The sequence below is a fragment of the Eriocheir sinensis genome, unplaced genomic scaffold (assembly GCF_024679095.1).
Source record: "Eriocheir sinensis breed Jianghai 21 unplaced genomic scaffold, ASM2467909v1 Scaffold140, whole genome shotgun sequence".
Classification (NCBI taxonomy): domain Eukaryota; kingdom Metazoa; phylum Arthropoda; class Malacostraca; order Decapoda; family Varunidae; genus Eriocheir; species Eriocheir sinensis.
This window is the reverse complement of record NW_026110740.1, coordinates 658,286-675,080: the sequence shown is the minus strand read 5'-3', so window position 1 is coordinate 675,080 and position 16,795 is coordinate 658,286. Positions and strand designations below refer to the sequence as shown.

The 16,795-nt window shown below is 47.9% G+C and overlaps 2 protein-coding genes across 2 annotated transcripts; both read left to right on the top strand.

Moving 5' to 3' along the window:
- The first annotated feature begins 511 nt into the window (after nt 1-511).
- On the top strand, nt 512-1,469 carry LOC126989988 (vitellogenin-like). The gene is made up of 3 exons (XM_050848580.1): nt 512-651; nt 880-1,119; nt 1,283-1,469. The coding sequence occupies exons 1-3, from the start codon at nt 597-599 to the stop codon at nt 1,465-1,467; spliced, it is 480 nt and encodes a 159-aa protein (XP_050704537.1). The 5' UTR covers nt 512-596; the 3' UTR covers nt 1,468-1,469.
- Nucleotides 1,470-15,328, top strand: LOC126989987 (vitellogenin-like). The gene is given in 17 exon segments (XM_050848579.1): nt 1,470-1,834; nt 1,836-2,676; nt 2,787-2,934; nt 3,117-4,856; nt 5,613-5,864; nt 6,476-6,633; nt 6,896-7,482; nt 10,373-10,745; nt 11,116-11,793; nt 12,559-12,829; nt 12,832-13,085; nt 13,217-13,592; nt 13,722-13,999; nt 14,131-14,206; nt 14,209-14,344; nt 14,346-14,395; nt 14,398-15,328. Coding segments are annotated over 17 exon segments (7,278 nt in total). The 5' UTR covers nt 1,470-1,505; the 3' UTR covers nt 15,129-15,328.
- Nucleotides 15,329-16,795: the final 1,467 nt, after the last annotated feature.

Below are 16,795 nucleotides of genomic sequence, written 5' to 3'. Positions count from 1 at the left end.
ATGGAGGGTGCATGGCGACTGTAGTGAAAGCAGCCCTTAGAGATCACAGCACATGTGAGTGGGCGAGCTTTTGCCGAAAAGTCCTGATAGAGTGATGTCTGAAGAGGGAAGGAAAGTTTGCAGTGAAGGGAAGATAGTGGAAATAGATGAGAGTAAGTTCGAAAAACGTGAGTATAATGTTGGCCGGATTGTGGAAGGACATTGGGTGCTCGGTGGGGTGTGCCGTGAGGCACGCAGCTGCTTCAGGATTCCGGGAGAAAAGCGGGACACAGCCTGGTACTGTTGTGATGCCGGACTGTTGAAAAGCATATAACTGTCTATCAGAAAACGGGTTTCTCACAGGTTTCAACATTGTTTTCTTTTTTTTTGTTTGTACACCTGTTTTAAGTTTAAATACAAACGAACATTGAGAACTTATGCCATAGTAACCAGACTACGAAAATAAAATGTCATGATTCATAGTTATCAGCCGGCAGATAAAGAAAGCAGCTTAGTAAGGTCTGGCTGGTTCAAGAGGGTGATTGTCGCAGGATGGGCCGAGGTATATAAAGGGTCGGAGCAGGGTCCACGGCACCAGTGGTGAGCGCGGTGCCATCATGACCAACCGCACAGCCCTCATGCTGCTGGCCCTGGCGGCGGCGGCTGCTGCAGGTACACACACACGTTACGGCACGACTCGAGGCCGCCGCAAACTTTTCATGCAGACAACGTTATACACTGAGTCACAAAAATCTTGCTACCCTGTCCCTTGTTGCACTGGCAGTCTTAATTTCAGACGAAACTAACACTTCGTACTTGTGCAGAGACAGGCACGCATCTTGTGATGGCGGGGACTAAGTTTCCTGCTTTTCTTTTCCTAACCCACATTCAAATCCACAGCGCCGTACGGAGATGCCGTTCCCCGTTGCTCCACGGAGTGCCCCGTTGCCGCGGCCAAGTTCTCCTTCATTCCGGGGAAGACCTATTCCTACACCTACACTGGAAAGTCGAAAGTTCAGCTGAAAGGTGTGGAAGGAGGTCTCGTGGAGACACGCTGGGAGAAAACTGTGCTGATGACGTGGCTCAGCCCATGCGACGTGGCACTCTCCTTCAAAGACACAAAGGTGGACGGCGAGGCCGGTAAGTTTTGTACCTATCGCCTCGTATTGTGTGGCTCGAGGCATCATGCATTTCTCCTTCAACGACACTAAATCTTGTCCCAATGTAACAACAGATTATCGCCTCGCTGTGTAAGGGTGGAAGCAGCATGCATTTATCAACGAGTTCCACGTTCCCTCCAAAGGTCCGCCTGGCGCAAGCATGCTGGAAAAGTACCCACTAGTGGTGGCTATGACCGATGGCCGAGTGCAGCGGGTGTGCAGTCATCCCGACGACGACACCTGGGCAATCAACATGAAAAAGGGCGTCGCCTCGGCCCTACAGATCAGTCTGCCGTCCCTCTCCACCAGCAACTCAGGACTCAACTAACGGAGGTAACTTAGGATTAAGACCCACGTGTCAAGTTCATGACTGTGTACTGCATTCACACTAAGGTGAGGGCTTCCCTCCAAGACGCTGACGCTTATTGGTCGTGCCAACAGACGGACGTGGTGGGAACGTGCCCTACCCGCTATGAGGTCGAGACAGATGGCTCCAAGGTAGTAGTGAAGAAGGAGAAGAACCACCGTCTGTGCCAGGAGCGTTACGCTACCCCCGACGAGACGCACCTGCCGTGGCTGAAGGGACCGCTGCCCATGCAGGAGTCGTGGTCAGTGTGTACACATGAGATCAACAGCGGCATCATCTCCTCAGTGAAGTGTGAAGACAAGAAGGTGGTGAGGCCAGCTTACGGAACGCAAGTTCGTCGAGGCAGAGCAGGAGTCAACACTACGACTCACCTCCAGCGACGTCCCCACTCCAGACATCGTTTCCCGCATCTCTCAGGGTCACCTGGTACCCAAACGTCTCCTCTATGACTACGAGACCCCCAAGAAGGAGTCTCTTGTGCCGCAGCTGGAGCAAACACTGAGGCATCTGTGTGACATCACCAAAGACGAGATTCCGGCTGATGCTGCCGTCGAGCTGGACAAGGCCGTCCACTTCATGCGGCGCATTCCCCTCCAAGGCTTCAAGGAAATCTATGCAAAGGTCCGCAGCAAGCAGATATGTCCGCAACACAACAAGCTGAAGAGCCTCTACTTCGACGCGATCGCCTTCGTCCACGAGCCTGAGTCGGTCATAATTATGGCAAAGGAGCTGGCTGAGGGACGGGCCACCGGTGCTCGAGCTGCCATCTACTCAGCCGCATTCTACCTCGTGCCTCGCCCTAACATGGAAGCAGTTCAAGCTCTAGAGCCATTGTTTAGGGCTGATGAACCATACCTGTCGTCGGCGAAACTGGCTGCTGCTTCCATGGTTAACAGGTACTGTCGCCATAACCCACAATGTTACAACGAAGCTCCTGTGAAGAGCCTGCCGCAGGCGATGAAGCAAATGATCCAGAACGACCTGTCCGCCTCAAATAATGAGGAGGCTGAGAAGAAGGCCTTGGCTGCCTTCAAGAGCCTTGGCAACATGGGTGTCATGACCCACGATGTGGCTGAGGTGCTGATCCGCTACATGCACAGCGAGCAAAAGAAAGTGAACAACCGTGTGGCAGCTGTACAAGCCTTTAGGTTGTCCAAGTGTAACCGCGAGGTAAGTGTGTCTTTCACCTTCTTCGCAACCACAGGACAACCATGACTTAGTCAGGAAAGCCTTCATCATTTCTCTCAGTCATATTTGTCCCTATATTTGTGTTTGAACAGGTGACGCAGAAACTCGTCGACTTTGCCGTCCGACCCGGGAAAAACACGGAAGTTAGAATTGCTGCCTATCTGACAGCACTTCGCTGTGTAGACTATGAGGACCTGCAGACCATTGTGACAAAGATCTCCGTTGAGGAAAACACGCAGGGTGAGTCGTATAGCGCACTGCCGTGGGAGAGAGGTGACTAACACTGAGTGGCCTAATATTTCGTAATTTGTCTTTTTTTCCCTTGGTGGGTTTGTTTTGAGTCACCCATGTGTTCTGTCGTGCTCCAGCACTGAAGGTGTTCGGGGCTGGTCAGCATAATTTGTTATTTGTTTTCATTTCAGTTCGTGGGTTTATCCTGAGCCATTTGCTGAACCTGCAAGAGACCAACGCCCCCGAAAAGGAAAGGCTGCGCTCCCTGCTGACAAACATTCTCATCCCCGATAATTTTGAGCGTGATCTAAGGAAGTACTCCCGCAACATTGACCTTTCCTATTTCGCCCCATCCCTCGGCCTTGGTGCCGAAGTAGAGTCCAACCTTATCTACGCTCCCGGCTCCTTCTTCCCTCGCTCTCTTGACGTGAACCTCACTGCAGCTGTCGATGGAACCGGTACTCCCATCAACATCGGAGAAATCGGCGGTCGCCTTGAGGGTCTGGAACCAATAATCGCTCAACTCTTTGGACCTGCAGGCTACTTCAAGAAATCGAGCTATAACAAAATCTTATATGACCTCATCTCCTTTATCAAAAAGAACTGGAGCAAGATTCAGGAGGAGCTGAACGTCTCGATACGGGAGAGAAGATCCCTTGACTATGCAACTCTTGAAAGCATGTTCACCAAACTGTACGGTCCCCATTCTGGACCTGTCCAAGCCGATGTTTTCGCTCGCTTCATGGGTCAGGAAATAAGCTATGGCTCCTTGTCCAAGCAGCTGCAGGACATCAATGCTGAAGCCTTGATAGATAATTTTAGTCGCTACTTGATTGAAAATCTGATGAAAATGAAGAACCTGAACCTAGACTCAGCCCGAGCCACACAACTGGGGGTGGACTACTCCTTCCCGACCATTCAGGGCACGCCGCTCAAGATGACGATGGAGGCGATGGTTGTAGCAGGAATCCAATTGAAGACAAACCTCAACGGAGCATCCTCGGAGGAGACAAACGCCGGTGAAAAAATTAAAATTTTGCCAATGCTCTCAGTGAAGGCGCACAGTTTTATTGGCTACGACGCGTACGTGTCCAAGAGCGGAATCAAGATGAACGCCACCGTTTCCAGCAGCAACGGGCTTGCAATCAAGGTGAATGGCGGTAGAGAGATGGAAATCGAAGTGGACATCCCCAACAAGATGGAAATCATTCAAGTACGAAGTGAGGCGTTCCTTATGAAGGGCAAGAAGGACATGCCGGACACCAAGATCTTGCCGCCTTCCATGCAAGACCCTAGAATCCGCAAACAGTCGTGCTTTACTGGCCTCGAGTCGGTGTTCGGCCTAAAGATGTGCTACGACCTCGACGTTCCGGACGTCTTCCGTGCTAACTCTATACCCTTGGGTGCTCCAATTCTTGCGAGGGTCTCCATCAACAAGACTGAGTCCTCCATAAAGGGATACAAGATTGCTGTCACCACACGCACGGAGAACCAAGACAAAAAATATGGCTGTAAAGTTTCCGTAGTAGGCTCAGCTTCACTGAAAGAGGCAAACGTGGAAGTACTCCAAAAGAAAGAGAGCGATTCGTACCTTGCTGCCATCAAACTCCAGTCGGCCGGCTATAGCGGCGATGCTAAGGTGCTCCTTATCAACAAACCTGAGTACAAAAGTGTCCAAACTGACGTCGCTCTCAAGACCGAAAGCAGCGATTTCACCAAAGCAATAAAAGTTGACATCAAGATATCGTCCGAAGGAGATGCCAAGAAGTACGAAACAAATATCTTTGTCAGTCCCTCGGGGCAAATGTCCGACGAGTCCAAGATATTCACAGCGGAGCTCATAAATACATTCAGGGCTCCTTGGGTAATGGTGGATATCTCGGCCAAGACGGAAAACGTCCTTATGCAGTACATCCCTCTCAGGCTTGAAGGTAAGTAAAGAAACGGTTAATACCTATTTGCATTGTGCTATTCATTGTTTTGCGAGTTGCTGTGTTTAATGAGTGTTTCTTAAGCAAAGAAATAAATGCAGCCCCCACCACACACACACACACACACACACACACACACACACACACACACCGCTCCGGTGGCTCAATCGGTAGAGCGCTGCGCTGCGAGGCTTAACGGCCAAACAGGCGACGGTTCGAGCCCCGCTCAGGCCGGATTCTTTCGGTTGACTAGGAGTGGTTACTGTTCCCCCTTGAGCAAGGAGGATGGGGTGTGTGGTGTGTGAGGTCCTGACAGTACCCAGAGATCGACGATAATGAGCACTTGCTCTCGTCAGGAGGGTACCTGCTAGCGAAAGGGAGTCCAACTCGCGATCAGGCCGTGGTGAATCTCACACACACACACACACACACACATATATATATATATATATATATATATATATATATATATATATATATATGAATATATATATGAATATATATATATATATATATATATATATATATATATATATATATATATATATATATATATATATATATATATATATATATATATATATATATATATATATATATATATATATATATATATGTGGGTGTGTGTGTGTGTGTGTGTGTGTGTGTGTGTGTGTGTGTGTGTGTGTGTGTGTGTGTGTGTGTGTGTGTGTGTGTGTGTGTGTGTGTGTAAAATTTAAAAAAAAAAAAAAGAGTTCAATAAATTATATCCATCAGTTGGCGGTGACTTGAAGCAGTACGCCATGATTGCATTGCCAACGAAGCTGAGAAAATTGGAGCTGGAGACCGACATCTCTGGCTGGAAGGTGGCTGCCTTCTTCCGTAAGACGGAGGAGTCGGGCCAGAACGGAAAGTATAGCTCAGCCTTCAAGGTGGACCGCCAGGGACGGGACTTGATTGATCTCCAGAGTGACATCCTTATCCGTGGGAGGCCCGCTGTTGACTTTGAGGCACATATCGCAGCCAAAGGTCAGTCAATCATCTGTTTAGTGGAGTTGAGAGAAATGTTCTATTTTTTGGTTGTTAGCATTTTTTTTTGAGAGGAATGGACGGAACAGGTTTGTTTTGAAAAGAAAATCAAAGGCAAGCTTTAAGGAAAGCATCATGCACACCAAAAACTCAGTAGCCTCTTCCGTTCATGCTTTTTTTTGTGCCGAGAACCGTGCCATATAAGGGGTGAACAAAAGCTTCTTCTATTGATCTAAGTTCACGACGTTCTCGGACTGCTCGATACAGTTTTCTGACTCTTTAGGATGATCGTGAGGTTCCTCGGTTGGTCGGAAAGGATGTTTGCCAATGTGTGTGGATATCCTGTGGGAGCTCTCCCAAACATGAATGAGTTGAAAAGCTCTCATGCATTTTTTATCATTATTACCTGTTATTTGAGGGTCTGAAGTATTGTATACGAACTGGTAGAGTTGAGATTAAAGAAACATAGAAGTAACAAATTGAAAGTGTTCAAAACTACACACGGACCCTTTTTAGAAGTGAGGAAGCGTGTCTTTCGATAGAAAATATCACAGGTTTATAAGACGACCATTGGCGTAAGTATAAGCTTCACCGTTATATGTCTCTCACAGCTAAGTTCGGGGAGGCCGAGTACAAGTTCCTGCAGATGGTTGAATACCAAGAGACAAAGATTGGGGCAACCTTGCAGTTGACACGTCCGTTGGACAACGTGAAGCTGTTTGAGATAGTGGCTCAGAGCGACTCAGAGGAGATCAAGTTCCTGTTCAAGGTAAGTTTTCTGGTCTCCATATATAATTCTGAATTCCCAAGGAAGAACTTGCGGTTCAATAAATGTTCAGTTTTACGCTTGACTGAAAAAATATCACTTCATAAGGTATAGGATCTTCTCAAAGTACTATATACTTTCTGTTAAGAAAACTTTAATCAACAATAGGTCGTTAGTTTGCTGACAGGCTTTATCTGGCACTGGTTCAGTAAGCCAGACATCCATTGATTCGACTGTTGGCAAAACCATGTTGGTCCGTTGACAGGTTGACATCCCTGAGTTCATTCTGCCGATCAAGATGGCGGCCCGCGCCATGCGACAAGATGAGGGCTACATGGTCGATGCCGCTGTCCTTCGCGGAGGCCAAACCATCGTGAAACTACAAGGGCCTGTTACTTTCATTAAAACACCTGAGCTCACAAAGCTTGCAACCAACATCAAGATCAACGACATCTATCAATGGGTTTCCGTTCATGAATTCCAAAAAGGAAAGGACTCTTGTTTCATGGAGCTAAAGAAGCAGCAGGAAGTGCTTGGGTCCTTCATGCTAAACACAAAGTTTCTAGTCTCGCAGACACCGTCCCTGCAGGCCAGGGTGTACCTGCATCGCCTCTGTGACGCCAAGACAGACGTGTCTATCAGCGAGAGTGTTGTCCACGCCAGCACCGACCTTCTGTTGCTGCCCCGCTCCTCTTCCCCACGCAGAATTAAGGCCTTCACCGACGTCAACTTCGACAGCAAGAAGGGCCAGATGATGGTGCTCTGGAACGCTGACCATGATTCTTCCCAAAAGATTGCCGTAGACGCCACTATCATGCCAGAGAGCGGCAGTCAAACTCGTTCAAACATAGAGTGAGTATGCTGTTCCTGCTTGTTGGTGCTCACACCAAACACTAGACACAAAACACAAGACACTGTGTTGGTGCTCACACCAAACACCAGACACAAGACACGATGTTGGTGCTCACACCAAATACCAGACACAAAACACAAGACACTGTGTTGGTGTTCACACCAAACACCAGACACAAAACACAAGACACTGTGTTGGTGCTCACACCAAACACCAGCCACAAGACACTGTGTTGGTGCTCACAACAAACACAAGACACAAGACACTGTGTTGGTGCTCACACCAAACACCAGACACAAGACACAAGACACTGTGTTGGTGCTCACACCAAACACCAGACACAAGACACTGTGGTGGTGCTCACACCAAACACCAGACACAAAACACTGTGTTGGTGCTCACACCAAACACCAGACACAAAACACTGTGTTGGTGCTCACACCAAACACCAGACACAAGACACTGTGTTGGTGCTCACACCAAACACCAAACACCAGACACAAGACATTGTGTTGGTGCTCACACCAAACACCAGACACAAGACACTGTGTTGGTGCTCACACCAAACACCAGACACAAGACACTGTGTTGGTGCTCACACCAAACACCAAACACCAGACACAAGACACTGTGTTGGTGCTCACACCAAACACCAAACACCAGACACAAGACACTGTGTTGGTGCTCACACCAAACACCAGACACAAGACACTGTGTTGGTGCTCACACCAAACACCAGACACAAGACACTGTGTTGGTGCTCACACCAAACACCAAACACCAGACACAAGACACTGTGTTGGTGCTCACACCAAACACCAAACACCAGACACAAGACACTGTGTTGGTGCTCACACCAAACACCAGACACAAGACACTGTGTTGGTGCTCGCACGAAACATCAGGGACAAGACACTGTGTTGGTACTCACACCAAATACCAGACACAAGACACTGTGTTGGTGCTCACACTGTGTTGGTGCTCACACCAAACACCAGACACAAGACACTGTGTTGGTGCTCACACCAAACACCAGACACAAGACACTGTGTTGGTGCTCACACCAAACACCAGACACAAGACACTGTGTTGGTGCTCACACCAAACACCAGACACAAGACACTGTGTTGGTGCTCACACCAAACATCAGGGACAAGACACTGAGTTGGTGCTCACACCAAACACCAGACACAAGACACTGTGTTGGTGCTCACACCAAACACCAGACACAAGACACTGTGTTGGTGCTCACACCAAACACCAGACACAAGACATTGTGTTGGTGCTCACACCAAACACCAGACACAAGACACTGTGTTGGTGCACACACTACGCACCACACATACAAACACTGTGCTGGTGCACACACTACACACTACACATACAAACACTGTGCTGGTGCACACACTACACACTACACATACAAACACTGTGTTGGTGCACACACTACACACCAGACACACAAACACTGTGCTGGTGCACACACTACACACTACACATAAAAACACTGTGTTGGTGTTCACACCAAACACTAGTCACACAAATACACAATCACTGCGTTGATGATCACATCACACCCCACACACAGAAACACTGCTTTGGTGCACACACTACACACCACACACACAACACTGTGTTGGTGCACACACTACACACCACACACAAACACTGTGTTGGTGCACACACTACACACCACACACACAAACACTGTGTTGGTGCACACACTACACACCACACACACAAACACTGTGTTGGTGATCACATCACACACCACACACACAACATTGTGTTGGTGCACACACTACACACCACACACACAACACTGTGTTGGTGCACACAGTAGACACCACACACAGAAACACTGTGTTGGTGCACACACTACACACCACACACACAAACACTGTGTTGGTGCACACACTACACACCACACACACAAACACTGTGTTGGTGATCACATCACACACCACACACACAAACACTGTGTTGGTGATCACATCGCACACCGCACACACAAACACTGTGTTGGTGCACACACTACACACCACACACACAAACACTGTGTTGGTGATCACATCGCTCACCACACACACAAACAATGTGTTGGTGCACACACTCCACACCGCACACACAAACACTGTGTTGGTGCACACACTACACACCACACACACAAACACTGTGTTGGTGATCACATCACACACCACACACACAAACACTGTGTTGGTGATCACATCACACACCACACACACAAACACTGTGTTGGTGCACACACTACACACCGCACACACAAACACTGTGTTGGTGATCACATCGCACACCGCACACACAAACACTGTGTTGGTGATCACATCGCACACCGCACACACAAACACTGTTGGTGCTGGCAGCACATATACATAAAGACATTGCTTTGTTTGTGTTCAGCTGCAATCTAGTCCTACACCAGTTTCACGAACGCAATATATCCCACACACATAGAATGTCTTTTTCTTTACACGATGCACTAATGTGCTACAGGAAGGCAGTGAATAAAGAACACGCAGGAGCAGGAGTAAGAGGCCAGGCGAAGGCCTGAAACAGGCCAGCTCCTTTGACCCCCCCCGTGTATCTAACCCCCCCACCCCACCTAATGTCCATGAATTTATAGTCTCTATTTTTTTTTTGACAATTGTATTGGCACTCACCACATCACTGCTAAGCCTATTCCACTCATCCACCACCCTATTAGTAAACCAATTTTTGCCTATGTCCCTGTTGAATCTGAATTTATCCAGTTTAAACCCGTTACTTCTTTGTGTTTATAACACACAAGCACGCCTCCTCATTCCCTGTTCATCTTTCACATAATCCCTTCTCCGTATTGGTCATCTGGTCTTGTTGCTACCTTCGCAGCGTGAAGGTAACGGTCATGGACAAGACCTACAACGTGAACGCTAAGGTGGAGGCGCCGTTCCTGGTGCGGCAGTACCGGGAAAGGAGCAGCATCGAGATGAACGTGGACACGCCTGCCGGAAAGAACTGGATGCTGCAGATGGGCATCAAGAGCCGTGGTGACTACAGCGCCTTTGCCGACTTTACCTTCAAGAGCGCCAATAGCAACAACTACCAACTGACATATGAATTCAGTGTGCAGCGGCTCGCTGGGTACTACGGCTTCCAGGCTGAAAGCGACATGAGGTACATCTCTCCAGAGAACCGTCACGCACGCTTCTATGTGCAGGCCAAGCACGAGAGCAATCACCAACGCCGCACCATCCAACTCACGGTATGTCTCTTGCACTGCAAGGAAGGAAGTTCAATCCTCCTGTGCTTCAAGAAGCAAGCACTGCTTCAAGAAAACTTTTTTTTTCTTTCAAGTGAAAAAGCGAGCCATTTTCTCCCTCCTATCACGAATACAATCATTTCGTTCACATAGATTATTTCGATAACGTAATATGTACATTTTCGAGGATAGCAGATTGGACAATTCGTTATGTTTCTATATACGCTCAGTCACAGAGTAGTCTGAGTCCAACACTTGTTACAGAGTTCATAACATGGCATTTTATTGTTTGCAAAATGCCGTCTTTTTATTGTTTTCGTTTCTTATAACTGAGTGTTAAAATAGCATCATTCTTATTCACTGAAACTTTCAGACGGAAGTCTCAACCCCGGGCATGGAGAGGCCGATGAAGATGGTTTACTCAACTGAAAACCAGGACTGTTCGTACAGCACCAAGTGGGTGAGCGAGCTTAACGGTCAAGAAACGGTGTTCAGCTGGCAGCTGGAAACCTTCCCCATGGGCGGAGTTAAGACCTGGGACATTGCCTTCGACATGAAGGCTTTCAGAGATGTTCTGAGGGCAGTGAGCACCATGGTAGGTGTGCGAAGCGGCACACTTTTGCCCACCTCCGCCTATGATGACCAGAGGAGCACCTACCGTTCACAGTATAGCCGAGCCATCCATCACACGCACTCCTTCAGGATTGCGTCCCCGTCCCGCGACGTGGAGGCCGAGGCGACCCTCTCCCCCTCCATGGCGGGCATCAAGGTCTACCCGAACAGGGCTGCAGGCGAACACAAGTACGAGGTGGCCGGTGAGTACCGTGAAAACCAGTGGAGCGGCATGTCCACGTTTGAAGGGCGAATGAGTCATCCAAGGCTGGACAAAGACTTGACAGCGGTTGTCGAGTACGCTGCTAGCGGCGACAGGCGACAGGGATCATTCGAACTGGACATCTTCCCTGACACGGCTGACAAGATCACCGGTTCTCTCAGCTCCGTCCTTTCGGCTAACAACACCGTCCTCATCGAGGCCAACCTTTCCTCAAGGGTGAGTTCAGTTATGGGTCGAAGCTAACATTAAATAATGAGAGTAAATGCTGCAGGAGTGAGTGTACCTCTATTCAAGGGGGTGTGCGGCTAGGGTGCGCTAGTAACATTAACAATGCCAGTCACTGCTGCAGGAGTGAGTGTGTCTCATCAAGGGTGAGTGTGACTAGGGTGCGCTAGTAACATTAACAATGACACTCACTGCTGCAGGAGTGAGTGTGTCTCATCAAGGGTGAGTGTGACTAGGGTGCGCTAGTTACATTAACAATGACACTCACTGCTGCAGGAGTGAGTGTGTCTCATCAAGGGTGAGTGTGACTAGGGTGCACTAGTAACATTAACAATGACAGTCACTGCTGCAGGAGTGAGTGTGTCTCATCAAGGGTGAGTGTGACTAGGGTGCACTAGTAACATTAACAATGACACTCACTGCTGCAGGAGTGAGTGTGTCTCATCAAGGGTGAGTGTGACTAGGGTGCGCTAGTAACATTAACAATGACACTCACTGCTGCAGGAGTGAGTGTGTCTCATCAAGGGTGAGTGTGACTAGGGTGCAGTGGTAACACTAACAATGACACTCACTGCTGCAGGAGTAAGTGTGCCTCTCGTCAAGGGTGAGTGTGACTAGGGTGCAGTGGTAACACTAACAATGACACTCACTGCTGCAGGAGTGAGTGTCTCTTCAAGGGTGAGTGTGACTAGGGTGAACTTGAAACACGAATCAATGGCGATCATTGGTGCTACAGCGAGCACATTTTCTTTTCAGATGTTGCAGGTGAAGCCCAAAGTGCTGGTGGAAGCTTCCTGGGCTGCACACACTGCTGCCTTTAATTTCTCCTTCAGTAAGACTCCGACCTCGAAGGAATCGTTAGAAGTAAGGTCCAAATACGACCAAATCTCCAAACATTACTCGGCGGTGACCTTCCTTTTGGCAACAGAAGGCCGTCCTGTGGTGGACGTGTCCGGCGTGGTGGAGCCGCGCCAAGGTCCCTCGTGTGACGGCTTTGCGCTTAGAAGCAACTGGCACACGTCTATCCTTGAAACTTTATTGTTAACTCCACCGTGTGTAAGCCTGCCTTCCTCGAGGTGGCTATAACCAAGGCCAGCGACCAGAACATCTACAAGGCCAAGGTCGGTCTACAGTCACCCTACAAAGCCCAAATCAGCCTTTCCGAGACAGACAGGTACAACATATGGGAGGAGTACATGTCGATCGTTGGCATCAAACTGAAGACCCCTCGCCACATCAAGATCGACTTTGAGTACAAGCCTGAGCAAACGAGAGCTATGAAGGTGAGATGTTTTGTTCTAATAGTACTCTCTCTCTCTCTCTCTCTCTCTCTCTCTCTCTCTCTCTCTCTCTCTCGCGCAACCCTTTGCAGCCTCCCCTTTCTCGCCTTTTGTAACGGTGTATTTCTGTGCAGGACTTCTTGATGAGTGAAGTGGATCGAGTGAGTGAGGCGTTCTTGACGTGGACGGACCACCTCTACGAGGAGGTGAAGCGGCAGGCAGCCCAGAAGGGAGTTGACTTCCCTGCCGTTGAGATAAGGAAGCTCGCCGAAGAGATCAAACAGGATATCATGAAGATTTACGCCGATGTGCTGGACAGCGATCTCGGGCCCATTATGGAGGACGTCATGGAGATCCTGCGCGGGCCAACGGCCACATTCGTGAGGGAGGCGTTCTACCAGACCTTGGCAGACATGGAACACGTGCAAAGGGAATGGGCGAGCAGTGCCTTCCAGCAGATACTGGCATTCAAAAACTACTTCAGATACACAATCAACGAAATATATCAAGGTAGGATCTCTCTCTCTCTCTCTCTCTCTCTCTCTCTCTCTCTCTCTCTCTCTCTCTCTCTCTCTCTCTCTCTGAGACACAAGTCTCACCCTGTGTTAGGTTGTCACCAAGTACCGGTATCATCCACAGCAGCGGACCAAATCTCCCGCTGGATAAACACGGGCGAGGAGTCGGAGATTGTTCGTCGCATGCTTGAGGAACTCCAACGAACAGTCTGGTACCAGCTGATCAAGACCGACGTGATCGATCCTCTCAGGGAGAAGTACCCCCAGGCGTACCAGGCCTCGATGGAGGTGGCGGCCAAGGTTACGGACTCCCTCAGGAAGGACTTGCGTATGTTGAAGCAGAAGCTGTGGGCGTCGCCTACGGTGCGCAGCTTTAGCCTCAAAATCGTAAACTTGTCCAAGGTTAGCAGGTAACCCCAAAGCCACTTGTATCTAACATGCACCACTTCATTTGTCACTAGGTTTTCATTCTTTCTTGTCTCAACCGTTTTTTGTGTGGAGGAGAGCTATTTCATACATTTTATTCTTGCCAGGAGGAAACGCTGAAGTGGACTCTGGAGTGGCTGCTCAGCCAGGTGACGCAGCGCATCCTCATCATCGCCCCAGGCCCTGCACGTACCGCGTCGGCATTCAAATCCCGCTGTACCGGCCCGTCTATTCTCTCTCGCAAGTGCTGAAAATGACCATGCAATCGCCGCCGTCGTTCACACAAAAACTGCTTCTGGCTTCAGATCTACTCAGCCCCATCCTCCAACAAGATTTTGGAAACCTACTATGCGTGGATGCCCGCCAATCTGTCCAACTCCGTTCCACCTTCAACCGTTCTGCCTATGTGGTGGCTGACACGGAGCTCCTCACCTTCGACGGCGCTCTTCTTCGAGCGCCTCGCTCACGCTGCAAGGTTCTGCTCTCCTCTGTGCCCGGCGTGGCGTCCGTCCATATGTCGCACCCACAGCCGTCGGCGGCGCCCGAAATCACCTTCCAGGCGGGCCAGACCAAGGCTATCATCAAGCCCAACATGGAAGTGAACATTAACGGCAGGCCGGTACAAGGCGAGCAGACAGTGGGTGACATGCACTTCAGAGTGACCTCACGCTACATCACGCTCGCCTCCCCGCTGATGGGTGTCCACCTGATGAAGGAGGAGCGCGTACTTATGGTCAACGTGTCTGGATGGGCCTTCAACCACACCAAGGGACTTCTGGGATCGTACGACAATGAACTCAGCAACGACAGACTCAAGAGCGACGGCAGGAACGCCACAAACCTCCACGAGCTGGTGGCCTCGTGGCAGGATGACCCGAGCTGCAACACTCCTTCCATAAGCCCCATCGACCCAGCACAGGTCCCCGTAAAGGACAGCGTGCTCTGTGACCTTATGTTCTACCTTATGAGACCGTGCCGGCCGATGGTGAGCCCCAAACCCTTTATGCAAAGGTGTCAGGCCGAGGGTCGCCCAATCGAGGCCGCCCGCTCCTACCAGAGTTCCTGCCTGATGCAAGGCGTCCATTTCCCGGTGTCGCTCTTCTGAATGTCCTTCGCTACACACGCAACACCCTCTCCGATGACTAGACCTTCTGCCTAAAGCACAGCGCCAACTGCTCTGTGCGGCTCCTCTGACGGATCTTGGCTACTCACAGAACACACTCTGATCATTACAATCCAAGATGTTGAACCGTGTATTTATTATGATGTAAATAGCTTAATAAACCAACACTGCATTCCATATAACTTTATACTTCATACCAATATTAATGTAAGAAGTAGGTAGCCCAGACACCTGCCGTAACGGGGCAAGTCACTCCCAGTGATCAATGTAGTACGTTGTGTGAGCGTGGGACACGCCCGTGGCCTTGTCTACTCATTGTCTTATTAATACCAGAGAGTAGCTCAGCATGCTCTCTAGCAACGAACTTTCCTATTTTACACACAAAAATAAAAGTGTTAGGAGATGCTTTGTGTGTCATGCGCATGTAGCGCATGACACACAAACCATCTCCTAACACTTTTATATCAAATTTATGGCAATGAATAACCAACCCGGCTCTTAGTCCCCTTCTGATGAGGGTATCAGAAATGGGGTCGGATCCCAATTCAGATGACAAGCCACAACCGTGTACTGATAGTTCATCTACCTTTTTCTTCATTAACTTCAACATTCGTGGCCTTCGCTCTACTTACCATTCTGTTGTCACCACCTCTCCTCCTCTCTTCCCCCTTCCTGGCGGAAACCCAGGTTGCTGAGGCTACTCTCACTGATCTCCAGTCCGCTCCATCCTACTTTATGCTGAATTTCAGTTCAATGCTGGATGCTGCGTCGATGTACGCAACGATATCACTTGCTCTTGTGCCCCAAACCTTCATTCTTCGGAATTTTCGACCATCTGACCAAAACTTGCGTGTCGTTCTACTACTGATATATCTGTTGGGTTTTATCTCTTATCTCTTTCAACCAATTGTGTAAAACGATTTGACTTTTTCCATGTGAATGTGAAGCACATCTCGAGTCACTCTTCCCTGAAGTTTTCTTAATGATCTACAACAGTTGGTATCCCTGACTGCCGTAGAGACACCCCCTACTGTAGACATCTTCCTCATCTCTAATTCTTCCGCTTATTCTGTTAACAGTTAAAGTATCCTCTCCGCTGGATTCCTTCGATTATTTTTCTTCTTCTCTTCTTCTTCTTCTTCTTCTTCTTCTTCTTCTTCTTCTTCTTCTTATTATTATTATTATTCCTGATAATAATAAAAATAATAATAATAATAGTAATAATAATAACAATAATGATAATAATAATAATAATAATAATAATAATAATAATAATAATAATAATTATCATAATAATAATAATAATAATAATAATAATAATAATAATAATAATAATAATAATAATAATATTGATAATGATAATAATGATGATGATAATAATAATAATAATAATAATAATAATAATAATAATAATAATAATAATAATAGTAATAATGATAGTAATAATGATGATGATGATGATAATAATAATAATAATAATAATAATAATAATAATAATAATAATAATAATAATAATAATAATAATAATAATAATAATAATAATAATAATAATAATAATAATAATAATAATAATAATAATAATAATAATAATAATAATAATAATTCCTATTGTGATTCTCAAAGGTCACCTTGGAGTCTAATGTTAATCC

Coding starts and splice junctions, on each gene's coding strand:
- LOC126989988 (XM_050848580.1), top strand. CDS start 597: ATGACCAACCGCACAGCCCTCATGCTGCTGGCCCTGGCGGCGGCGGCT. Junction 652..879: donor GGCGGCGGCGGCTGCTGCAG/GTACACACACAC, acceptor TCAAATCCACAG/CGCCGTACGGAGATGCCGTT. Junction 1,120..1,282: donor AAAGGTGGACGGCGAGGCCG/GTAAGTTTTGTA, acceptor TTCCCTCCAAAG/GTCCGCCTGGCGCAAGCATG.